The 26,371-nt window shown below is 38.9% G+C and overlaps 3 protein-coding genes, 1 long non-coding RNA gene and 1 pseudogene across 5 annotated transcripts in view; 3 read left to right on the top strand and 2 right to left on the bottom strand.

Annotated features, from left to right (window-relative positions):
- The window catches only part of LOC146451119 (uncharacterized), a 140,852-nt gene extending 120,534 nt beyond the window's left edge, over positions 1 to 20,318 (top strand). Inside the window, exon 8 of the mRNA XM_085099535.1 lies at positions 19,770 to 20,318. The gene's annotated coding sequence lies outside the window, so the exon portion shown is untranslated. The remainder of the gene's footprint in view (positions 1 to 19,769) is intronic.
- LOC146451117 (uncharacterized) overlaps positions 1 to 26,371 on the bottom strand; it is a 114,156-nt gene that overhangs the window by 69,536 nt on the left and 18,249 nt on the right. The gene's annotated exons all lie outside the window — the stretch shown is intronic.
- On the top strand, positions 719 to 18,667 carry LOC146451120 (uncharacterized; annotated as a pseudogene). The gene is made up of 12 exons (XR_014860093.1): positions 719 to 735; positions 1,494 to 1,529; positions 3,250 to 3,318; positions 3,437 to 3,502; positions 4,294 to 4,368; positions 10,452 to 10,610; positions 11,181 to 11,295; positions 11,939 to 12,042; positions 13,546 to 13,653; positions 13,985 to 14,080; positions 16,330 to 17,367; positions 18,021 to 18,667. The product of XR_014860093.1 is annotated as an uncharacterized LOC146451120 (transcript).
- Positions 6,130 to 7,988, top strand: LOC146451121 (uncharacterized). Its single transcript, XR_014860099.1, has 2 exons — positions 6,130 to 7,349; positions 7,781 to 7,988. It is a non-coding gene; the product is annotated as an uncharacterized LOC146451121 (long non-coding RNA).
- The window catches only part of LOC146451118 (E3 ubiquitin-protein ligase TRIM71-like), a 4,520-nt gene continuing 166 nt past the window's right edge, over positions 22,018 to 26,371 (bottom strand). The window contains exons 1-4 of the mRNA XM_085099549.1: positions 25,050 to 26,371; positions 23,312 to 23,590; positions 22,477 to 22,696; positions 22,018 to 22,212 (exon numbers count right to left, since the gene is read on the bottom strand). The exon at positions 25,050 to 26,371 is cut by the window's right edge and continues 166 nt beyond it. Coding sequence (XP_084955675.1) covers positions 22,134 to 22,212; positions 22,477 to 22,696; positions 23,312 to 23,590; positions 25,050 to 26,371 — 1,900 coding nt within the window. The 3' untranslated portion in view covers positions 22,018 to 22,133. The remainder of the gene's footprint in view (positions 22,213 to 22,476; positions 22,697 to 23,311; positions 23,591 to 25,049) is intronic.

Below are 26,371 nucleotides of genomic sequence, written 5' to 3'. Positions count from 1 at the left end.
TCTACACTCACCAAAAAAAAAAAAAATCTTGCTTGTTTTTCTCGCTTCCACTTTTTTCTTCCCTTTTCACGGTGATGAAAAAATATTAGCGGCAAATTAAACGCGTTGGTCGCCGGTTCTTTATTGCTGAAAATTGCACACAAAATGTGCCTAAACTGTTCCTAACCTGTGCCAAAACTATGCCTAAGTTTTCCAAAAACTGTGCCACAACTGTGCCTAGAATGTGCCTAAACTGTGCATCAAAAAGTGCTTACGCACCAAATGGTGCATTCACCAAAGGACGAATTTCGTGCGTAAGCATCATGTTACGCTTGTGTACACCAGTAGCGTGCGCGAGGCCAGAACAGAACTGGAAAGAAGCTATTAAAAATATCAAGAAAATTCACCTCGTGTGATCATGACCTTAATTCTCATGACCTCGGGGATTGAATAAGCATGGATTATATTATTACAAGGAGAAATTTGATGCTGATCACTGTCAGGCCTTGAAGGCCTTAAAGGGCTAAGGAAAATTGGACATAAAACAATAAGTACAAATCTTCAATTACACGTAACTCTAGAGGCAATCTAGTAGAAAGGCTGACTGATCACAAGTTAACCATATTTGTACATCTTTTTTTCCCAAAGGCATTCAATCCAGAGACTGAGTTTCAGTTCAAGAACAGGGCAAAGCAGTGAGCCAAGAAATACTTTGAAGGAGTGTTTGGTGCTGACGATTGCTATGCAATGAGTCCTGTATGTTCAGTCTACTTCAAAAGCCTTTTTTACAAAGTAAGTTCAAGATAGTTTAATCTGGTGCTGAAACCAATAGTCAGTCATTGGGCATTGTTGCCAGACCTTATTTTTTCATGAAAACTGATTATGAATCAAGTGCAACATTGCATTGTTCAGCGCACCAGTACTGCATGAGCAAAATACAGTCAAACTCCTAATAAGCAGAGGTTGACACTTAAGGTGGCCGAACACAGTTTGTGCGCGCTTTACATATAATTTCTGTTAGTGATGCTATAAGCATGCACTAGGGTTGTGGTAAGCAAATACTATCAATCCCTCAATTTTATACCAAATGGATCATCACAAAGGTGAGTTTTGCTCTTAAAATAACTCAGTTTCTTGTTTGTGAATCCTTCTTCATTTATCACAGAACAAAGAAAGTGAGTTCACGAAGAGCTAAGCCTTTTTGCACGCTTTTCATCTTTGCTGAGAGAACCTAATTAAAAGCCACGCATAGGAATTTGACCAAAAAATTGTGACTGGTTGGGGGAAATGAACTGTTTTCTAAGGAACCGCTCTTTCAAAGAATTTCGTTTAATTTGACAAAACAGTAGTTCTCTAAAAGCTAACACCGGTATACTGGAAAACTGTGTTCAGCCACCTTAAGGGAATTTAACCCAGTCTCAGTTGCCTACATACATGTAACTGTACTCAGTAGTCAAAATTTCAAACTTTCCATATGGTAATGTGACAACATTTATATATTGTTTCTTTTTTAGGATCCATATGGCTGGCTTGTTAATTTGATCAACAAGGTACTGTACATTCCAACATACACAGTGTCAGAAGGCCGCAAGTTTATTAGTTACCTCAACTATTCCGTGCCACCCTCTCTAAATAAAGTGTATTATTATTTGCATAACGTATTTACAGTTCTTGTTAGTTTTGCTGCCTCTCCCCAGGAATGCTGTTATACATGTAGGTAAATAAACATGTGGGAAATGTATAATGTATATGTTTATTAACAGGGTAGTGGTCTCGGATGGAATATAAAGCTTCCAGAAAAAGGCACTCTTGCCTGTTGTTCATGTTTCTTTCTGAATTTTTCAATATAGTCTGGGTGAATGTAGCCTGCGAGCAAGCTCTCTTGGGGGTGGGGGGCGGGAGGGAGAAAGAGGAGAGAGCTTGCAACGATGTCTCAGGAATTTGAATGCCGCCCCCAATACTCCCCGCGGCTCCCTGCTGTCCTAGCTGTCAGAATTTGGCCAATCAGCGCAAACCGGAAACGATAGCAAACGTAAACAAACACGTGAAAGGTACAATGTTATCAGATACACGGGAATCCTTGCTGACAAAAACTATAGTTTCTCTGAATGAGTATGTCTACCGAGTGCCGAGTGCCACAAAAATCAGAAAATTTAGTGAAGGATTTTAATCAAATTTTAATTAATTGTGAGCAAACTAAAAGCTGATTGACCAAAAGGTCAAGGTCACAAATGTCGTCCCAAGGGTCAAGCAAATCTTGCCGACTGCAGTGTCAATTAACGCCACAAAACCACTGGACATAAAAAATGTCAAAAACTTGACACGGCCCGGTCAGGGAAAAAAGAAGCAGTGCAAGAAAATCGGAAGGATCTCAATTTTGCAGCCGGGTCTCCGAGAACGAGGACGCAATTCTCAATACCGACAATGTGGTTTCATTGGAACACTCAACTCGTGTGAAATTTGTGATGTTGTGAATGAGTAGCAAAGCAGACGTGAGAGTGCCAGATCAAAAGGAAATCATTGCGCTTCTTTTGCCCTAAAAAACTGGCAGTTCGCTGCTAACGCCGTACCAAGGCACTCAGAATTGAGTCAATATATTCAGAAAGCTTTAATTTGGGGCGTAAGCTGAAAGATGTTCATATTTTTTTCGGCTGAGCGAAACACCAAACAAAAGCTTAAATTTGGCCGACCTTGACTCTCCATCTGAAATATCGGCAATCGAAGCGGCAGGCATCCCCATTCTTCTTGCTTCTGCGATCAAGTAATCGATAATGATACTTTGCAATGGGCAAACAACTAACATTGTTTGATGTTAGACTTAAGACTTTCAATTGCTGCAAAAAAGGTTGAAATTATATCAAACTTGTCCCAAATCTCGTAGGTGAAACTGCAAGAACATCGCTACTTTGAAGTAAAGCATTGGCAGCTTGACTTTGCTTGGGTTTTAATTCCAGAGAAAACCCAAGTTATTTAGAGAAATTCTCGCAACCTTCACAAATAGCTGAAATAGAAACTCCGCCACCATTTTTGTGTTGTCAACACGGCGCACGCGAAGAGCAATGACGTAAGCACCAGATTCAATATCCACCAATGAAAATTCCTGAGACATCATTGCAAGCTCTCTCCTCTTTCCCCCTCCCGCCCCCCACCCCCAAGAGAGCTTGCTCGCAGGCTAAGGTGAATGCCGTGATCTGTTGTTTCTTTCACTTTTGATAGACCTCTCAGGAAACAATATACATGTAATTAAGACTAATTCAACATTCTTTGTAGTTTGCAGAGCTTGGGGGATTTGAAGAAATCAAGAAACGAATTGAAACAGCTGATAAAGTGGATGCCGCTGTATGAATGATTTAATTTATACTTAAATCGAATCGAATTAGAGTTCTGTAAAGTAGGTTCTTAAGAATTATCTTGTTGGATTAATGACATTCAATAATTTTTAAAATTGTATTTTCAGATGTTGGCAGCACTTTGGAAACCTTTAGGAATTTGTGCTAGTTATCTTAATGCCAAGGTGTTATCGGTAAGCTGCAATATAATGAACGTCAGGGTTCGTGCTATTCCTTGAAGTCCTTGAAAAGCTCTGGAATTTAAGCCTAGATTTTAGGGTGCTTGAATTTAAGCCCTTGAAAAGAAAAATTTTTGCTGAAAGTGCTTGAAAATACTGAAAACTTCTTGAATTTTTGTTGGGATGGATGGGAAATAATGCAGGATTGTATCAAAATAACTCAGGGATTGAGCGCAGATTTCAAAATCAGGGACAGATTATATTTGGGGGAGCTTTTTCAAAGTTGCTATTGACCAATGAAAATATACAGTATGCATGCTGGATCTACTCCTGGTCATGCATGTAAAATTAAGTCAGTTCACAATCAAATGTCCAAGGGCGTGGGGATGGAAAGAGAGGTCAAACACCCCATGTCAGGCAAATGTTCTCACCCTCCTCTCGGCCGGCTCAACATGGATAGGTTCATTTATTATTAACTCCAAGATTTAGCATTTCTCTGTGTCCATAGCCAGGGCACTTCTTTGCTAAAGGTTGGGGTGAGGAATTGGAAGAAGAAATATGGTGGTCACCTGCATGTGAGCTGTGACCATTAATTGATTATATGAAAAAACAATATAAACAGTCATGTGTTTTATAACTAGTGTAGTCTTTGTGTGTATACTCTCTTGGTTGGGTGGGTAAATGCTCAGAGATATTAGCTGCATTGAGCTACTCTTAAAAATCTGAGGGTAAATAAAGATATGTTGATGATGATGATGATGATGATATAGTATCATGGAGAGGTATTATTTTTTTATTTTATTTAGAACATCTTCAGTGATGTTTTTCAAAAGACACTGCAGTACATTCAAGAACTTACCAATGAGGATATGGAACAAAAGGTAGAGTTTAGTAAGATGGCACTTGTACTCAATCTTATATTACTCACAGGCTGCAGTTTAAAATGAATTTTTGGTTGAAAGATGATTTAAAACTAGACAAGTTTAATTTTTGTTTTTCTTTGTCTCGGGTTATGGTAATGAGGTGGGAACAAGAAAAATAATATGAAACTACATGTACATGTAACTTTGACCCTGGATTCATTTCCAACTAGTAGCCCGGTGCCCTCTGTTTAGCAAAACTTTCTGGTATTAATATTATATGAAAATGAATTTGGCAAATACGTACCCTGCAGTTACAACCAATACAATATTCAAAATATATGCCCTGTTGTATAGTAAAAAAAAAAAAAAACCCTTAACTCTGTCTGATCTTTGGCATGGATCTCATAGGTAAATTAATTCATAAAAATATTGAAGGGCCGTAGCCAGGATGAAACATAGTTAAAATTTAGAAAAACGACCTCTGGCTAACATGACTAAAAAACTACAAGCTTTCGACTGCCCGAACTGCAGTCTTTGACGGGTAAAATGAATGATAGGAAAGTGATGAGAAAAATAATTTTAAACAAAAAGCGTGAATTGCGAAATAATAAATAATTATGAATGTTTGTTAAAAAGAATGTTGTATTGTCCAGGTAACGGGCAAGAATTGTTATCTGCGTTAGGTGTCACTCTGGTATGCCACGCTTCTAATGTTTTTCTGGTTCTAAAAATTTGGAAAAGATATGTTGATGGTAGTTTTTGTATCATTAGAAAAGACGACGTCTCAGCCTTCAATTGATACAAACATCTCGAGACCGAATGTAACGGAAAGATTCCCTTCCTTGACACTCTGGTCTCCCATAGAAATGGAGTCATCGCTGTTGATGTTTACAGAAAGCCCACCCATACAGACAGATACTTAGATTTTAATTCCCATCATGACAGTCAACACAAGGTCAGCACAGCATCAACTCTTCTGCACACCCTGGTGAAAAACCTCACAGGATCTTCAAGGATCTTTAAAGATCTTCAAAGACCTGCCAAAGATCTTTAAAGATAAAGATCCTCAAAGGATCCTTATAGGATCTTTGAAGATCCTCCAAAGATCTTCAAAGATCCTGCATATGCAAGATCTTGTTATACTATCTGCAAAGATCCTCAAGGAATTGGTAAGGATCTTGCAAGGATCTTTGTAAGATCCTTGCAAAGATTCCTGCAAAGATCTTTGCAAGGATCCTTCAAGATCCTCAAAGATTTGATGAGGATCTTTGAAGAATCTTACAAAGATCCTTTTAAAGATCTTGCAAAGATCTTTGCAAGGATCTTTCAGGATCCTCAAGGATTTAATGAGGATCTTTGAAGAATCTTACAAAGATCCTTTTAAAGATCTTGCAAAGATCTTTGCCAGGATCCTCAAGGATTTAATGAGGATCTTTAAAGAATCTTAGAAAGATCCTTTTGAAGATCCTGCAAAGATCTTTGCCAGGATCCTCAAGGATTTAATGAGGATCTTTGAAGAATCTTTAAAAGATCCTTTCAAAGATCTTGCAAGAGATCTTTGCCAAAATCTTCAACAATTTAATAAGGATCCTTCGAAGATCTTGCAAAGATCTTTGTCCGGATCCTCAGGGCTCCTAAAGGATTTTTAAATTAAGCTGAATTATCTTTGACGGATCTTAAAAGGATCTTTGATAGTAAGGATCTTGCAAAGACCTTTGCCAGGATCCTTCATGAGCTTCAAGGATTTAATAAGGATGTTTGCAAGACCCCTATGATAAATAGAATAAAAAGGTGATGGAAAATAAAAGGCCATTACACTTGCAATTACAGTGTAGGCATTTGGTAATTTATTTTATTAATCAATAAGACTGTTTATTCAAATACACTTCGCAGTCCGAAGACTGAATTGCGTGTACAAATAATTAAATTGTATGAAACTGAAAAACATAAATATATATACAAAATATACAAAAAATTTAATAATTACAGGTAACATATAATAAAGAAGAATGCATAGAACTCTGCGAGAGGAAAAAGGACATTATTTAAAAAACTACATACTACTACTAATGACTAATAATAAAAGAGTTCTTTTAACGATTGGTCTTGCACACCGGAATTATAAAACGGTTATTGCTCCTAAGCTTGTGGGATGAAAGGGCAGGTGGAGGCAGCAAATTTGAGCGTTTGTGGTTTCTTGATGAAGATATAGAGTTAAAATAGTTTGTTCGAAAGAAAGTCACACAGATCTGCCCGCTTTAGTAACAAATACATTTGTCACTTTTAAAATTAAGAATCAAAATTTCTGTTTCTACTGAGTTTGAGCTTCCAGAGTAAATAATTATACCTTAAAGGTGTTGGAAAGTACAGACTGTTGACTAAAACTCTGAAAGTTGCAATAATGCAGTGTCATCAATACTGCTGGTTTTTTGCTTGGAACTATTGCTTGGATGTCTCAGAGAAACGGGTACGTGGAATATGGAATTTCGTTTTGGCAATTTAAATTTGTGATATGTTGCACCAAGATTCCTGCTTTATATGGCTTCCCACCAAAGGATATAATTCAATAGACAAATAAATAAGTTTACTCAGCTGATTGTCTGATCAGTGCTTGTCATGCAGCATGATAGTGTCTTAGTGATATTCAGACTCACTAATTCATTCTTATAAATAAAGAGTGATTTCCAATAGCTAAAAGTTTGCTCACAGTCTTCATCAAATGATTACCCTGTCGCTTTCTTGCACAATACTTCTTTTATAAAGGAAACAAGGAAACCACCGGGCCAAGTCTTGGATTTCCATCAGACTTGGAAGACTGGGCACGAGCAAAGCCAAATTTGGTCAGCAGCTATACACTGCAGGCTCGCAGAAAGACCGTTTCTTTTGGATTTTTGCAGGACTCAAGAAAACAAGGCACATTTCCTCGGTTTTTTCTTCTTTTAAGCTAGAAAATGATGGCTTTAAGCAACAAATCGTGGACAACTACTTTTTAGAAACAGGTAGGCTTTAATATCAATGATTTTGATAAAAGACTGGCTTGAAAATGTGATGTACAATTCAACCAAATGAATGCATATTTAGCTACAAATTCATCTGATCTCGGTTGTCGAGGTAGCCATTTCCTATTTATTTTTAAAATAAAACATTTACAAACGTTTTTATGGGGTAAGTTTGTAGTTGTAGCGCTAGTTGAAATGAACAATCAGATGATTGTAGTTGTACTGAGAATCAATTGCAAGCTTTATTTGTGTGGTGACTTATTCGATCGAGTATAACATTACTTTAATTTGCCTGTGATTTGATTAAGGTTGAAGGTCATTTGGTGGAGTATTATAATGCCCACAGCACCATCAGTTAAAAACGAATGTGAACACTGTAATCACACAGAAGAACTGACTAAAGTGCATGATTTTTTCTCTTTTTGCTGTAGATCTTCAACTCAATGTTGTTGTCAAGGCCGATACCCAAGACTGCAGCTTCAGAGTGTGTGAAGTCACCAAATCCTGCTCAATAAGCTAAGTCACTTGTAAGCAGGGGAGCCTATTTTTAACTGATTTAGTATGGTTATGAATTGTGACTTCTACTACTATATATACTACTCAGGAACAATGAAAAAATAAAAAAATTTCTAACTTTGAGCCTTGAATTCATTACTTGATGTTTGATAGTTTAATAGAAAATTAGAGGGTCAAATTGTTTTGGTCATGTAAATTACAAGCAAATTGGTACTTTTTTGTCTTTTAGCACTGTGCTTGCACAATTATTATGGCTATCAAATTTTTATAGTAGCACAACATTTGCTGATGTTGTGATTGCACTGTTTTGTTACATTATTCATTATCTAGAATATAGTTATTCCACATTTTGTGGGTCATCACGAGGGAAAAACTACAATTTTTCTGAGCCACTATAAATGTGTTAAAGTTGTGCAGACAAGGCAGTAACTTTTAAGTTTTGTTAAAGGCTGATAATTTAGAGAGGGATTTTGACTTGCACTGATGTTGTGAACAACATCTGTTGAAATTTGTTGCACTGTGTAGCCTTGTCATAAGAACTTTTGTACATAATCAGAGCTTGCTATAAGTTATTGATTTTCTGTTATTATGTTTTCTTGTACAAACGTTTTCACTGGCAATTGTCAAACCAAATTTTAGAATAAAAATTATTACAGTTTCTTGTACATTAACATTAGGATCGTGATCACCCAGGCTTCATGTTGTAGTCAAAATTTTGTCCATCATGGTTGAGGTAAAATATCCATCTGCTGAATATTATTCTTTCACAATACATATTAAAAGTTATGTTTCTATTTCTGATTTTATTTACACAAGTTATTTTGTATTGATTTAGCATTGTAGACCTACATTTATATACAAATAAATTCCTGAATCTTAACTAAATTAAGTTAGGGATTGTTCAATAAAATTATCCCTTTTATGACATGCTGATGTTCTTTTTCCTCTACATACTACATGAATACATTCTCAACAGCTTATTCTGAGACTCACCGGAAATTTCAGTCACAAATGTTTTTGTGATTTTGGAAAGTTCAAAGTAGTACAAGATCTTGAAAAGGTTCATTCAAGATCCTTGAAGATCTTTTGCAAGATTATTGAAGATCTTCAAAGATCTTGGCAAGAGCTGCAAAGGATCCTGTAGGATCCTTGAAGATCTTTGGCAAGGTTATTGAAGATCCTCAAAGATCTTGAAAAGGTCTGCAAAGGATCCTTGAAAATCCTTTTAAGATCTTTGGCGACATAATTGAAGATCCTCAAAGATCTTGGCAAGTTCTGCAAAGGATCTTTGCAGATCCTCAAAGATCCTGGCAAGATCTGCAAAGGATCCTTAAAGATCTTGACAAGATCTTGGCAAGATCTGCAAGGATCCTTAAGGATCTTTGAGGATCCTCAAAGATCTTGGCCAAGATCTTCAAGGATCTTGGCAAGAAAGTTGAGGATCCTTAAGGATCTTGGCAAGGATTTTTGAGGATCCTTAAAGATCTTTGCAAGATTGTTTAAGGATCCTTAAAGATCTTCATAAGGATCCTCGAAGATCTTCATGAAGATCTTTGAGGATCTTTAAAGATCCTCAAAAGATTTTCACCAGGGAGAGCCCTAAATCTACTCAATTCCTCCAAAGGAAAAAAGCAGGAACTCAATTATGTTCATGCAGCTCTGGAGTCCAACAGTTATCCACCTAAGTTTATCCAAAACATACAGGTTAAAAAAACCGGATCCTCGACAACAAATGTATCCCCAGAGGAACTTGTTGGAATGTTTTTCAAGATGGTTGAACCAACCGAATCACGCAAGTCTTACGCTTCTCTTCCTTACATCAAAGGAGTAACTGAACCTTTGACATGTATCCTCAAAAAACACGATGTCACAGTTGTAAACAAACCATTTACCACACTACAACAACAGTTCCCAGCTCCGAAATTGCGACCTTCAATGGAATCGCAGACCAACGTTGTGTTTAAAATTCCCTGTACAAATTGTTTGTGGTGTTATATTGGGGAAACCGGCAGAGCCTTCAATACCCGTAAAAAAGAACATTTGAGAAACACCAAAACTGCGGCCAAAGGTTCTAGAAATTTTTTGCCAATCACGCCTGGTCCAACAACCATGTCATTGATTTTGAAAACGTGTCAGTTATTGACAAAGGCACCTTCAGAACCAGAAAAACATTAGAAGCGTGGCATACCAGAGTGACACCTAACGCAGATCATAATTATTTACATTTTTATTATTTCGCAATTCATGCTTTTTGTTTAAATTTTTCTCATCGCTTTCCTATCATTCATACCCATCAAAGACTGCAGTTCGGGCAGTCGAAAGCTTGTAGTCTTTTAGTCATTTTAGTCAGAGGTCGTTTTTCTAAATTTTAATTAAATTAATTCAGTCAGTTACAACATCAATGATCAGTACTAGCAACAGTTTAAAAGTGAGGTGAGGATTTTGCATTAACAGCCTGTGGTGGTGGATCATTCCAAACTGGTATAACATGAACATAATTATGACACTTTTTGTAGTTGTCTAAAATAATGTCAAGTTGTGCAACTTTTTGGTACAAAAATATTAACCCTAATCACGTATTAACAGGCAGTTGGTGATGTGTTTGAGGTGTTAACAACTCTTAAACTCCTGTGTATGAGACTCTGGCCAAACATGGTATCAGGAGTGGATGAACTCAGGCTCGATGTTGCTCTTAAAATGCTCAAAAGTCCTCACTTTAATGCCAAGATGAATTCACTCAAAGAGGTGAGTGCTATTTTAGACCAGCACTTACTACATGTACCATTTGCCAATAAAAATTGTGTTCTCAGCTTTTTTAACCCCTTTAAAATCATTGCCAAGAGGTGAGTGTGGGGTAGATGCCTGTGAGGTTGGTGGAGCCACATGCAATTTGAGCTGAGCACAAAAGGTAACCAAGACAACCTTGTGTGCAGCAATCACAATGAAAAGTTAGCAAACATTTGTGAACAACATTTCAGGATGGCAAACACACAAGATACCTTGACACCCACAGGAGGACTGTAAAACAACCCTCCAGGCCACCCTGCAGCTTGTGCCATGCATCGCACCGCTGACCTACAGTTGTCTCGAGTTTCATTGTAAATTACATTTCATCACATAAGTCCTAATATCAGTGTTCAGATTCTCCTCACTGCTTTTCACACATTTCTTATGGTATTAGTTGAGAGAATTGAGCATGATCTGTGGTGATCATTTACTTTATTCTTGTGACCTTCATGTTTGGTCACACACATTCTTATGCCGTGTTTTTATTTCACATAATAATTATTTCTTATTGTTTTCATCTCATGTCAGGTCTGTAAATTGATTGATGATTCTGTGAAAAGTAAGAACACCAAAGTCAACATCTCACAGGACGCTATCACAGAGTGGCTGCTTCAGAACAAAGTGCTCTCTATTGTGTTTGAAGGTAAGTTCCAAACAGTTTTATTCCTGCATTCATCTACATGTACTTGTAGCATTAGACAGTATAAAGGGTCAGAAAGAGGGCCTCATGTCAAACTGAAAACCTCATAACTGGCTCCCTGTTTGAACAATTTAAATGGTAAACTGAGACGATTTAGAGACATCCTGCCATTCAGTGTGTAAACCCTTAAAATTCTTCGTCCACAATCACTCATTGGTTTTGAAAGTTAACTTGACCATCATAAGACCAAGAGTTCACAGGAGTTAATGCCAGCTTGATATACAACTGTCATTTGCTGTTGTGAACTCATGGTCTCAAAGAGATTATGAACAGATCATGTTGTTGTGAGGAGCAAGTTAAGTTTGCATCGTTACTAGAATAATAATTATTCCAGTTATTATTATTATTATTATTATTATGTTCCTGGATAATTAGTCCACATTGTGCAAGTTTAAAAGGTTGGATTAATGACAAAGTAGAAGTGGCATTTTTGTAGGTATTGTTATCATGAGTGTGCAATGTCGCTATTATTCTTGACAACTTGCTATGCAAACACTTTCAAAGAAACTGAACTCACGCCAACTCTTTCCATGAGATCCATTCTTAATGTAGCTCCTGATGTGCATGTGCGTACCTTTTAATGCAGGCAACCTTCATCAATCACAGTACTGTGATCGAATTAAAGTCCTTGTGGAATTTCTTGGAACCAAGCTCTCGCTGGATGAACTAACTACTATATGGAAAATGCAGGTACCAGAGACAGGCGCACATTGTAGTCATGTCACAAAATTAAGTTTGCAAACTCATGAGATTTTGGAGGGTTGCCCTGGTCAGGGAAAACCTATTTTTTTTGTTTTTGAGGTCCAGGAGAAGTCAGGGAATTTTGTATCATTAGTGTTCTAAAAATCATTTTCTTTCTTCTATCGATTCTTAAAACCTCTTCAAATTTCACTCAAATTCAGGTAGAGCCCCACCTTAAAGGGGGACAAGAACATAGCTTTCTTAACATTTAAATCGAATTTACAGTGGCAGATACATCCATCTGAAGTAGATACAAGTTAAAACGCGCCTTTTAACATGTTAATATAACAATAAAAAAAATTAAAAATAATTTGAGCAAAATGCTCCCCCGTCTCTGCTCCCCCCTACCCCCCTCATTGGGGTAGAGTTACTGGGCGCAGAGTCTCTACAGAGTCCCACCCTCACCGGTCCACCCGCCGAGGGAGCTCCGAAAATCTGATGATGCTGCAAACATTATAATTATATAGGACGCGACAGCGTCTTTCCCGCCCATGTGGGACACATTTTCTTAGACGTGCACGAGGCACGGCCTCGTTTTGGTGCGAAGCTCGTTTTCGTCCTATAACGTCATAAAATCACTTTTTTCGTTCACAACTCTGACAGAAGTCTTGAACGCGTGGATTTCTTGGCATCTTTCAGGTTGATGTCGATTACATCAAGGATTTTCTTGAAAATGTTCGTCTTAAGGTGGGGGCTCACCTGAAAGCCGTTTTCACGCCGCTTAAAATTGGTCAAATGGAAATATCTTGTTTGCATTGCAAGCAATACAAAAACCCTCCATTCATAACACAAATCAATGATTTGGGGTATTTATGAATTTTTGGGCGATTTTTAGGTATATTTGGAAGGAAATAATTTTTCTTGAAGGATTGGTAAAATTAAAAGAAATAAGAAATGTTGAAGATTTAGTGAAGTTTTAAAATTAGAATTTGTAGTTAATAATTAATAGACGGATACCAAGTTAGTCCACTAGCAACCTGGGGTGCTCTTGCGTGGTTATCGACTGTCTGTTAGTGTTCAAAATATCATTTTCTTTCTTCTATCCATTCTTAAAACCTCTTCAAATTTCACTCAAATTCAGGTAGAGCCCCTCCTTAAAGTCAGTGAAACGTCACGGAATTTTTTTTTCGTTGAACAACACGATTTTCAAAAGAGTTTCCTTTTTGGCAAAGGTAATTTTCCTTCATAACATTTCTTGCAATTATTGCAAGAAATGTTTTTGAGGGAAAAAGGTTCTTTTGCTGTTTCATCACGAGCATTAAATTGGCAAAGGTTTTGTCTTGGATGGTCAGTGAAAAGTCAGGGAAATTCTTTTCATTCTCAGTGGCCACCCTGTTTTGGATGATCATCATGTACCTTGTAAACAAATAGTTATACAGAGGTATAAGGGGGAACTAGGACTTATTTATACCAGTTTTAACGAAAAAATTAATGCTGTATTATTTCTGCAAGGTTGGCAAGCACCCCACGGAAGTGGATAATATTCACAATATACTGGCCACAGCAGCGGTACGATTCAACTCTTACCAACTGGAACATCTCTCTGTGCTCATACAACAGGTGTGCAACTATTTTTCTAATTTTTTTTATATCTTAATTTTGTAGTTACTGTAAGATCAACACCAGGCGACAAGTAACTTTCACAACTTTCAAGACAGCACACTGCAAGCAGATGCAGTCTGTAAGCTCTGCCCACAAGTAACTTAGCTACACCTTGGGAGGTTTAGCAACTGTGGAAGAAAAGGCAAAATTCACAATTTGAAATAGTTTGTTACCTAGTGTATTTAATATTTTACCCTTACTGTCACTATAATGATCAGCACATTAATTTTCACGGTTCAGTAATACTCACTTTGCTAATATTGTTGTGTTTGTAATTTATGATTTCAAGAGCTGGGGATCAGAGAGTGACCGTATGAAGGAGAAATTATCTGTTCTTATTGGCCGAATTGGGAAAGAAGCTAGAGTGGGAAAGATTCCAATCAAGGTAATCAATGTTCATTTGTATGTTTTTAAGCTTTAGGACATGTATGCTCATTAAAGAAAATACAACGGACACTCGTCTACTTTTTAACTTTTGAATACGCGCATGCGCGAGAATGAGTTATCGTCGCGATGATGGGGTTTAATACTTGGTCGGTGGGCAATCTCTTCCCCAGAGCGCGTGCGCGTTTTAGGCCAGCGGCGGCCACACGTCCACGGGCTCTGGGCTAATCAGAAACCGGAAGCCAAGATCTGGCTTCCGGTTTAGAAGACGTGTCCTTTCTGTCAAGACCGTCAAGGGACCATTATTTCCATCGACCAATCAAAATTGCTACCGGACATGTTTTCCAAATTTAAGTTAAGGGTGCAATCTATTCAACCTAAATTTCCGGTACAGAATCAAATATATGGACAATCTGTTGTCCTTTTTCCCGGGAATTTTTGTTTCATTGGTCATACCATTTCCGTCGCCAGATGCTCAGCTTAAGTTTCTTACGGGATTTAAAAATTACACTCGCGTTTTCTGAATAAATTTGCGATAATTTCTACTCATATAGTTTGTGTAATGTGGCCGAACTATCCAGGAGCTAACGTCGTATTAGCGGCATTTTTATTTCTGGGTAGTCCGCCGTTTCTGTATAAGTTGAACGAGTTGAAATAATCGTGAGGCAGCATAAATGAAACAAAGTCATATTTCAGGTGACTTTTTCGTTATCGTTGGGACCTGCAGAGGCGACGACGACCACAACAAGAACGTCAGAAGACGATAGCTTTAATTAGCAAAACATTGGCTCTGCACGTTCGTTATAAACTTTGGTACATTTCTTTGTCGTCCTTTACAAAACAACGACGTGTAATCACCATTCAAGGTTTTGTGGAGAACGTGAACGCTTGATGATTTATTTTCCTTTCTCTTTCTGGAATTTAAAGCCGCCCCTTCGACGTTAGCCCCTGGCTAATTCGACCACATTACACAAACTAAGCGAGTAGAAATTATCGCAAATTTATTGAGAAAACGCGAGTGTAAGTTTTAAATCCCTTAAGAAACTGGGCCTGGGCCCTGTTGTTCAAAGCCCGATTAAGCTAATTCTGGATTAACAACAACTTTGGTTCGAGTTTAATTACACAACAATAAAGATTTTTGTCCCTCAGTTTTAACATTGAATTTTCTTTACCACTAGCTTAAAATTAGAGTTTAAAAACAATTTTAACATGCGAGCAAAAAACCTCGGTTAACTTTTAATCGTGGATAAATTGGCTTTCCAACAACCGGGCCCCGAGCATCTGGCGAAGTAGAACAGAAATGGAAATGGAACAGAAAATACCCGAAATTTCCAAATATTTCCGAGAAAACGGACAACAGGTTGTCCATATATTTGATTCTGCACCGGAAATTTAAGTTGAATAGATCGCGCCCTTTAAATTTGGAAAACACGTCCGGTAGTAATTTTGATTGGTCGATGGAAACAATGGTCCCTTGACGGTCTTGACAAGAAGGACACGAGGAGACCCCGCGAACAAATCTGCTTGCCTGTGGACAACTGGCCGCTGACCGCCCGTGCCACCCCCGACTTTCTGAAAAACTGAAAAAAAAAATATATGTATATAACTTTGCTCAGATTTAACGAAAACTCTCCGTTTTTGCACTAAATGATCGTCAAGTTATTCTCTACAGATGGATTAAGATTATTCTGATGCACCGTGAAAAGCATTTTCTCATGTTTTTTCCACTAATTGAATTTAAAACACTGCAGTTCTTTCAAAACTAAATAAAGCCACAAATCGAAGAACAATTTCTTTGCCGTTAATGCTTGATTTCCGCTGTTGAAACTGTCAAACATTCCTTAGAAGTTCCTCTTTCGACTTACCGTTTCGAAAAGGTGTGTTTTCCTTCCAAAAACGCGAAATTGGAGGATTTTTAAGTTTATGACCGGCTTCCTAGTGACATTCCCCTACATTACAATAACTCATACAGTGCGCATGCCTGAAAGTTAACAACCCACCGACCAAGTGAAACCCAACCATCCCGATATCCTGTTCTTGCACATGCGCGCATTCACCAGTTAATAACTACGTTTAAAGTATTTTTCTTTAGTATTATAGTTTTCTGACGTGGATATTTGTACCAGGACATTTTTTTTTTTTTGAAGAAGCGAACAGCAATCAGCCTGAGAGCTAAACTCGAGTGTAAAAACAGGCAAAACTATAAAAATATTTATAGGGATTTTAAATTTGTGTATGTTTACTTTTTAGTGTGTGGAAGAAGGTTGTACTGCTTTCACTGAGCAGCAAAGATTGGAAAGTGAACTCGTGAGCATGCGTCAATCGCTTGATGACGAAATACGTTTACGCAGCACGCGCAGCACAAGAGAGCGAGATTTAAGGTACAAGGAAAGAACTGTCGAACAGCTACAGAGAAGTTTAGAACAAGAGTAAGAAGAAAGATCAAGGCTGGACGAGGAAATAAGGCAAGTGAGAATTACTTGTACTGAGTTGGAGGAAAGGCTGCAAGCTGAGCAGCGGTCAAGTCAATCCGTTCAACGCGACCTTAGTGAGCTACAGCGTCGTTTGGAACAAGAACAACAGCAGAAGGAAGCTTTGGAAGAAAGGCTGAGAGGCTTTGAACTTCAAATGGAAGAAGAAAGAACGCGTCATTTATCTGCAGAAAGAGAATTGCAGTCAGCCGTGTCTGCAGCAGAAGAAGCAGTAGCTGAGTACCAGAGTCATCAGTCACGTGACTGGATCGTTCAACGGGAAGAAATTGTTTTAAGCAAAGACATTTTAGGCGAAGGGGCCTGGGGCAGTGTGCGTAAGGGCATATTTCGTGGTTGCGAGGTTGCTGTAAAAGAAATCCACAAACTCATCTTGTCTGATTACAATCGTAGACTTTTTGAACGTGAGATGAGCATTGCGTCGCGTTGCCGCCATCCAAATCTCCTACAGTTTATTGGTGCCACAAACGATGATGACAGTCCCTTGTTTGTTACCGAATTACTTGACACTAGTTTACGGAACGTCTTACATCAGCGTGCTTTAGATCACGATGAAATAATCATCCTTGCGTTGGATATCGCAAAAGGATTAAACTACCTCCATCTTAGTAAGCCGCGGCCAATCATGCATCGCGACATCAGAAGTGCGAACGTGTTGCTATGGAGACGAGGAGAGTCATGGAGAGGCAAGCTGTCTGACTACGGAGCCGCAAATTTCATGCGTCAGAGCATGACAGTGAACCCAGGAGCAATAATATACGCTGCTCCCGAGGCATTTACTCCTCAACAAACATCTAAGGTAAAGGAGATCTTCCTGGTTTTAACATCAGTAAACATAATTAAAGTTGAAGACACGTTAGAGATATATATTTAGTTATATGAAAAAGAAAATCACACTGTCTGTCTTGAGTGCATTTACATGTTATCCGTAGCTATAAGAGAAAAAAAATAGTCAATTTTAAATGTTATCTTTTCTAAAACAACTACAGTGATTTTGCCTGTCTTTCCGCGGCTTGGATTACACTTCACAATACCGAATACGACTTTAAATGTAAGGTTAGTAATACGAAGTAGCAGAGCTCTTAGTATTTTTTATTAGTCAGAATACTATCGTAACTCAGCTTACCAAACTTTTCAATTTTTCCATAAAGGGAAAACAAAGAAAATCGCTACAGTGAAGGAGGTTTGCAAATGTGATCTTAATTATTATAAAACTTCGGGAAGTTTCCTTTCAGTTTTCTCCACGAATTATTAATGGTTTTTAGAAGCTGTATCGAAAACTCGAAAGAGTGTTTTACCCGACTTCCAAACACCTCGAAGCTGGATAAAAAACTGGGTTGCGCTCCTTTTTAACCCAGAACTTCTTGATGTTTAAAAATTGGATGAAACACTCTTCCGCTAGTTTGTTATATTACATACACCACTCATGTTTCTTATGCTTCATTTTGCCAGGTAGACGTGTATAGTTTCGGTGTGCTGTTGTGTGAAATGTGCATCCGCGAGCAACCTGATCCCCAAGAGCTCCACAATCAGATTGGCCAAGTGAATGGTGTTCTTCAAGGACTTATTCAGCGATGTGTTGAGAGGGATCCTGAGGCACGCCCTACCATGAGTGATGTTATTTACGAGTTGGAGCAACAACAATTAACCACCACGGTATGAATTCTCGCAGAAGTTTGAAAAGTACACTCTTGAACAATGGTATAGACAAAACTGAATCGAAGACTATTGCATTGGTGTTGATCGTTATGAAACTTTTATAAAACCTTCAAGAACACCGCAGGAACCCGTTGTCTGGGGATCCTGTACAAAATGGAGAGTTAAGTTGGAAAGTGTAGAAGGTCCCCGTAGAAATACAAGAAAGCTACCATAATAGGCCATTTTACAGTTGTGTGCTTAGTGGCCTGGCCTTGGATTGTAAGCGAGGCTGGGGTTGACCTTGTTAATTTTGATATAAACCTCACTGCTTTTCATATGTAAATGCAGGCTAGTTAGCATAAGAACAACATGATCTACGTGTGAAAAGCAATGAGGTGTGTATCGAAACAAGGTCAACCCCAACCTCGCTTACAATCCAAGGCCAGGTCACTTAGCACACAACTGTAAAATGGCCTATTGAAACCCTATGAGGCCGCAGCAGGAATCCTAGAAGCACGCTGGACCATCGTAAGAATTGAAGGAGCGGACAACGCCGTTGGAGCCTTAAGAAAAAGATTATTTGGCTCACCTGTAGGAACTATTCATCATAGTCTCAATTTTTCCTTGGAAGCTTTCAGATTGTGTGTGACTACTAGACAGAACTTTGTATAGACGCTTTCCTTTTTGTAGGAATCAAGGACAGTAGTTCGTCAGACTTAAGTAAATATGGGCATACAGTAAATCATATCTAGACTATATAGCGCCCTACCCAATGCCAAGTACTACACTTGTGAAGTATTTAGCTCGAGTACCAGACTGGGAAAAGTTCAATGTTTTGCAAAGTCGACTTTGAGTTTTCCGTACAATCGGGTATTTTTCCTCTATAGCCTGGGCAGTAGGTTGCACGGTGGCTTTGTAGTTAATAGCAGCTTCCTTGATCTCGGAAATTTTTCTTCGGTTCAGACTTAGTCACTTTGTTCCACTTTGTCTCCATTTTCTACCAGAAAAAAAAAACAAAAAAGAAAAAAAACAAAAAACAAAACATTCTGGTTGATAATCCGGTTCTGAGGTCATTAGATCTCTCCATACCCTCCCCTCAAGGTATGAAAGCAGTGACACGTGATTGACAATCCACCGTACCGGAAAAGATGGTGACTGGTACATTCACCCAACCCATAATTCTCAGCGTACGAAAACCATAAAAATGCTCATAAAAACGCAAAAAAGGCTCTAAAACTTCAAACTTAGCATACACAACGTTGTTAGCCAGGAACGAATTTCGCCGAAAATATGTCTTTCTAGGTACCTATTGGCTGTGTAAGGTTCGCAGGTTATTGTGGTACAACGTACAGCCGTTATTTTTGCGTGCGGTGGATTGATACCGGCTTCCGCGTGCTGTCACGCAACCAACCTATTCGGCATTTTAGTTATGAAAGAGACGAAGCCGTGAACCTCTCAAGCGTTAAGAGGGTGAAAGCCTCGTTACTGGCGGCCACGCGCGATTGCTTATATAGTCTACGCCAGACCCCGATAAAGACTTAATACAAGTGTCATCTTATTCAGCTTGCAGGAGTGAGTGGTGGAGATCGGGAATGGTTTCACACAAATGCCCCCAAACTGCAGCAACAAACTCAAAGGAGAAAATGTCGATCCAGTTTACAAATGTTCAGAATCTTTTGTTCCGTGTTTATGATAAAATAATAAAGGCACTTGCGATAAGGCTTTGGGGTCATAACTAACTAATACCGAGAGCAATGACCGTTGTGAATAATTTATACAAGATAAAAACAGCAGTTCAAATGGTGCTATCAGGCCAATGAGATTAATACAGCTGCGGTGATGATAAATTACGATGTTAGATCTAAGGTCATTTATCATCATATTAAGTACAATAAAATGGATACTACATTGTAAGAGTGTACTATACGGTAGCCATTAAAGGGGTGAAGAGCCAACAACAGTCTGAGTTTAAGAAATTATTAGTCATTGTTCTAATAAATTTTGCAGGATTATTATAAGCCTGACGACCGATAGACTGCAAGCAGTCTCTCTTTTTTCTCGAGAATCTGTAGAGAAGAACCCAAGATACTTCGAGGGGCGAGTCGCCGGCTCTTTAAGGACGGTGCCTACTATTGTTACTGCGCATTCGTTCTGCGCATCTCGAGATACTCGGTTTTCCTATGGGTGGTGCCTACTAACACAGGGATAATTTGGCGCGGTTCAAAATTTTACGGAGGAAGCAGAACTTAGCAAGTGCTTTTGGTATCTCAAAAGAAAATTGGGGGTAACCATGCATTTTTCAGAGATAATTAAGCTTCAATTGAGGAAAAAAATCCCATACATTGCTTTATATTTTGGCGCTTTTTAGAGATATTATTGCTTAATTATCTCTGAAAAATGCATGGTTACCCCCAGTTTTCTTTTTGAATTCCAATAGCCCTTGCTAAGATCTGTTTTTCCCGCATAGTCATAAACCGCACAAAAATACTTCGGTATTAGTAGGCACCGTCCTTAAGCCGCTCGCGCGCGCGACTCGCCCCCTCGAATATCTAATAATCACATTCATCATAGTCTTAGATCCTTCTTAATCGGATACTAGTTATATAATGGCAGCCGATTCTGGATACATTTAAGACGAAGATTTTTGATTTGTTCCACCGTTTTGAAAAAGTCATCCAATTGAACCGGATCAAGGCCTTTACAATAAAGGTGTTTTTAAAAACACTTCGAAAATTACAATCAGAGCTGCTCATAATCTATACAATATCCTAACATGTGAAGCCGTGAGGAATGACCGTTCTAATCAGTTAAAAACGATTGAGCAGAAACTAATTATTTAAAATTTGATTTAGAATTGCTTCAGTTCGTCTAATTTTAACTCGTTCGATAGCTGTTTCCCGCAAGTTCAGTGATGTGAGTAAAGAGTTTTTGTCATACCTTCCAACTAAATACAGAATTAACTTTACACTTCTCGTTGCAGCAACTCTACAAAATCAACAACAGTGATCATGACACATTTTTCCAGCGTTTTTAAGAACAAGATCTGATCACGTGCGAATACAATTGAAAGCTCTTTTTCTGAAGAGTTAAAGCCGGACATGACTCGTGACCGTTCTAATCCTATTAAAACAAAGCTGTTAAAGTTGGATGGAATGGCAACGATATATAAATTATACTAAGCGTAGACACACAGGGTACAGAGGAGCTCAATTGGATCATTTAAAACACGCTTTGAACGTCTTACCTTTTAAACTAAATCCTGGCTTTGTACAATAAATTCCTGAATCTAATTGCCATATCCTTTCGATCGAGCCGTTTGCCTGTTCGTTCGCCATGTTTTTCAGTTTACTTCGTAAACCGCAAACAACAACTCGCGGGCGCAACTATATTTCGGAAAACGAAGCTTTTCGAATGAGGCACGATAAGTGCCGACAACGAGGCACGAAGTGCCGAGAGGGAAAAAAAATTCTTTAGTGTTATTCAAGCTAAGCAAACTTTCGAGCCCACAGTAATTTGGCCGGCGGTAAATATTTTGTGTAACGCAATCGTAACGCAATGTAAAACGAACGCATTAGCGTGTTTTATCAATCTCGTACCCAGAGTCTTCAGGCTTTTTTGGTCAGCGGGGCAACGCCGGGAAGACTCTGGGGACATCGAAAAAATTCAATTTTTTTGATTGGCTGTTCCGTAACGGTTTCCATTGTTTTACCGCAGAAATCCTGCGGTAATAAAATTCGATGTCCCCAGAGTCTTCCCGGCGTTGCCCCGCTGACCAAAAAGCCTGAAGACTCTGGGTACGAGATTGGTGTTTTATATGATCGAATTGAACTACTCCTCTGGACCCTGTTTAGACAGAGTATAATATCAAGGTAAAAACAGAGTTTCCATTATTCTCATTGTTGGTTAAGAATGAGATTTTGGCGGATATCATCTTCTGTAAGTAAACCCTTTTTCAGCCAACTGGGTCTTCAATCGATCGAGGTAGCTGGGGTCTGGATAGCCGCCACTGTGGAGAAAGAAAGACAGTGAACATTGTAGGATTTTGTTTAAAAATAAACTTCCAGAAGTTCCAAGATCAGTATAACTGAGCAATTTACATGGTGACTGGAAAACATTTACCAGTGCGAACTCCGAAAAAATTGTGTCTACATAGTCATCATTATTCCAGTCAAAAAGCTAAAGTAAATCTTCAATAGGTAAAGGCGTATTTACTACTTAAAGGGCCGTTAATCATAGATAAATTAATTATAATTATAAATTAAGTACTTACTAGGCTGGGCCTCCACTTGAACTTGTTTTGAGTTCAAGGCCGTCACATACAATGCTATTCTCTGCTTCGGTAGAGGAAGACTTCCCAACGGTAAACATCGAGCGAGAATTAAACGCTAGCCTCAACAGGATGCATAGCTCGCGCCCTGCTTGGTTATCAGGAAGGTAAAATGTGCAGAAGAAACAGCAGTAAGGTACTCCCGGATTAGGATGACCCACGCCTGAAATGCAACAGAAAAGTGCTTAACAAGGCATAGGATTTGAACAAGGCATGGTATTTGTTTGCAAGTTATTGGCGCGGTAAAGCATGAAATGTAGACTCTATTTGCGGTGGACCAGCATCCCATCCCGGGGGGGGGGGGGGGGGGGTGGGAAGCAATACTCCGAGTTGCCTAATGGTAGGGGAATGAACGTCACAATCACAGTGGCCAATGTTTTTCATTGTTTTTTCATTTCAACAGCGATTTCATTTTCTGACCTTATTTTGCCTTGGAGTAGTAAAATGAAAACGACCTTCCCAAGAGGTTCAGACTTGATTTTGATAAGGTAAATAGAATGGAATACATAGCAATTGATAAAAAAAAAGGCTAAGAGTAAATGTTCAACAGTAAGAGGAATAAAAGATTCAAGGAAAAGCTATTAGATATGAAGCTGTTTAAGACGCTCTTTAAGATTAGTTCCTTCTCTCCCGCTGGCGAGGGCCGGGCTGTTTAACAAGAAGCCAGTAAAATTTCATCGGGGGAATAACAAATGTGGAACTTCGTTGGACCGTGTATCATTCGCTCAAGAAAACACGCAGCAGCAAATTTATACATAGTTAAAGAGCACAGCGGTACCTTGAACACCTCTGTCGAAGTTGCAGCTGATGATAATAGTACCACAATCTTCGTAGCCCGGAAGCGAGCGTTGTGGAATAATCCTCCAGCTCATGTGTCCAGTGGGCTGGGTCCCTTTTGAATACAGCATTACGTTGCACAGAGGGCACAGACCAGGCAGTAAATATTCATAACACGAGGTGCAATAGAAGTGGAAGCAGTTGTAATTTGTACAAGCTTCTTTATTCATGCACAAATCGCATTTTAATACCAGCATTTCTTCTGGCCAATGCGGTACATCTGAAATTCAATGAGGAAATGACTTGAATTGGATATAGTTGATGGAACCTTAAAATATTTGTTTTCTTTCGTAAAGGGTATAAAGATTGTCAAGATCACCAATAAACATTGTGTTGCTAGCACTAAAAGCACAAATGATGGATCAGAGAATTGACTCTCTATGGATCTTAAAGTGCTAACTAAACCAATGAAATTCTTACTGAGAATTTGCCTTAGTAAGGAAATGTGAGACCGCACGAGACAAAGTGTCTTTTTTGGTGATATTGTGTCCACTACAGAATCAATAACCTGATTCAAGGTGTCAAGTTGACACTTCAGGTTAAAATCCCCTACCCTACCCACCCTTTTTGCATCAAATGCAGGTTTAGATAGTTTATATTGCGAATTTTGTCACTAGTATTTTTATAAGTAGTGCCTAGGGTAATGCGTGGTTCAATTCTACCTGTTACCATCCCCCCCCCCCCGGGCACACCCCCGGGCATTTGTGTACTTGACGTCCTATTCCCCACCCCTGGGCGCACAGAAAGAGACAATTCCCCACCCCCGGGACTCATGACATGGACTAAAAATAAACTGCTTCGTTTTGATGATTTATTTCTTTATTTAAAACAAGATTAGGAACCTGAAAAATCCTAAGCTTTTAGAACAATTAACTCCCTTCCGAAGTAAAGCGAATATTATAAAACTCGACACACACACTAATACACCAGGAGGGCGTTTCAACCAAACTGCCTCAAAAATTGAAATGTATCTCTACAAAACAACTCTTAAATTCCTAGAAACAATATGGAATAACATCTTTTGTATTTTCAGTGCAAATAAATTGCTTTTCTACAAGAAGATCAAAATGTTTAACCCAGTATATTTACAACATTAAAACTGCGCCTGAAACAAACTGGAGGAAATCCTCTCCTCTTTTATCTTTTGAACTTAATTACTTTTTGTTTTCTTTCATCAGGTCTACGTCAGCTCTCTGACTGCAAATTTACGAAATGTGAAAAACAAAAAACGTGGCCTTTTCCGCGTGGTTCCAGTAGCCTCCATTGTGTCACCCCATAAGTCCTTGCGCTAGTAGTTATTTCGATTTGCCCCGCCCCCCTACCCCCGGGCAAGACCGCTTGAGGAAATTCCCGACCCCCGGGCCAGACAGCCTGGGTTTTCCCCCAGGTGTGCCCGGGGGGGGGGGGAGGGGGATGGTAACAGGTAGAATTGAACCACGCATAACTGCTGCGAATACCGTAGATCAACAAAGTTATTTGACTTTGACTTTGAAATGCCCTCTTCGATGGGGGGAGGGGGGGGGAGGGTGAGGTGTGACTCTTGCATAAGGACCGATCACCAGGGAAATCAGCTTTCATTACAGAAAAAGTGACCCAGAAGAATATCAGTAAGAAACAATAAGATTTTAAAGACTGCGCCATTTTATGACAAAAATTCAAATCAAGCTCAGTATTCATACCTGCTAATTGTCCTCTGCTTTTAACTCCCTGTTTTGATTTTAAGGCTCTTTCTTTCACTTTCAAACCAAACGGACTGCCCGTGATAGCTTCGCCGCCAACTGTTATGGAGACGCTGAAATCTCCTGCATCCTCAGGTTTGTAGGTTACTTCGTAGAAGCCATCTTTTGAATCTGTTATGCTGGCTTTTTTTACTCTTCCGGTCTGCAGCGACTGGATGTCAACATCCACTTCGTCAATTTCACTGTAAGTTGTCTGGCCTTGCCAATCTTTTGTGACAATTTTAAAAGTGCAATCTTTGCCTTGCAGACCCTCTGTCAATCCCTTGCCTTCTGCAATCGATAATGAGGGATCAGTACTTGTGACAACTAGCCCTCCTAACTCATTGTGTATGTTAGACAAATCAGTTGGAACGTACTTAACCTTAAAGTAATTCATCTCGATGGGACTGATATCTGACGATGATAAAAGTTCTTTAAACCTCCGTTCTAATGTTTCCTCAACGTTTAAAATCTCAGGTAGATTATTTCGCTCGAGAATATCTTTGCCAAATTCCAAGCTGCCATTTATATCCATCAGTTTCTCGTCCACGGCGCTCATTTGGGTCGAAACGTCAGTTTGAAGACTTTGTTTCTGCCTCAGTAACTCTTCAGTCATCGTTGATTCATGCTGGTGAATCAAACTTATGAAGTGTTTAGCGACTCGACGGACTTCATCAGTCGCTTGATCGATGCTGTTTTCCACTCTTACTCTTTGTTTCTCCAAGGTTTCCTTGTGGTTCTTCAAACGACAGCTCATTACTTGAACTTCTTGCATTTTAACAGAAATTTCTGACTTTTTCTTTTCAAGCCCTTGCTCAAAGGAAATTTTGTTGTGGTCGTGATGTTCCAAAATGGCGCAGTCGCGACATATGCAAATTTTGCAGTGATCGCAATAATACCTCAATTCATCTTCATGCTTCCTACAAACGTTTGTCTTCCGGACGTAATCTTGAACATCTCTTGAGTTAAACTTGCCAATTTCTTTAATATGATGATCCCTAAAGGTTTTCCATTTTTTGTGCGCCTCGGCACAATCTTCACACAAGAAGCAGTTACAATCAAAACAATAAACTTTTAACGATTTGTTTTCTTCACAGTTCCCACACTGCGGTGAATCTTCTTGCCCCTGTCCGCTGTAAGCCTCCACAATTTCGACCAACTGCTTGCAGAAGAGGTTAGATGGCAACCTGTTTATGCCGTTGTTAGGACATTCGGTGATATGACGGCAGGTCGGGCAACTCAATTCTCCTTCACGCTGCTGTCGCAACCAAGCTTCCAAACAC

This window comes from Pavona decussata, unplaced genomic scaffold (genome assembly GCF_977016875.1).
Source record: "Pavona decussata unplaced genomic scaffold, jaPavDecu1.1 SCAFFOLD_396, whole genome shotgun sequence".
Lineage (NCBI taxonomy): Eukaryota > Metazoa > Cnidaria > Anthozoa > Scleractinia > Agariciidae > Pavona > Pavona decussata.
Note: the sequence above shows the minus strand (reverse complement) of the source record. Positions and strands in the feature narration are given on the sequence as shown.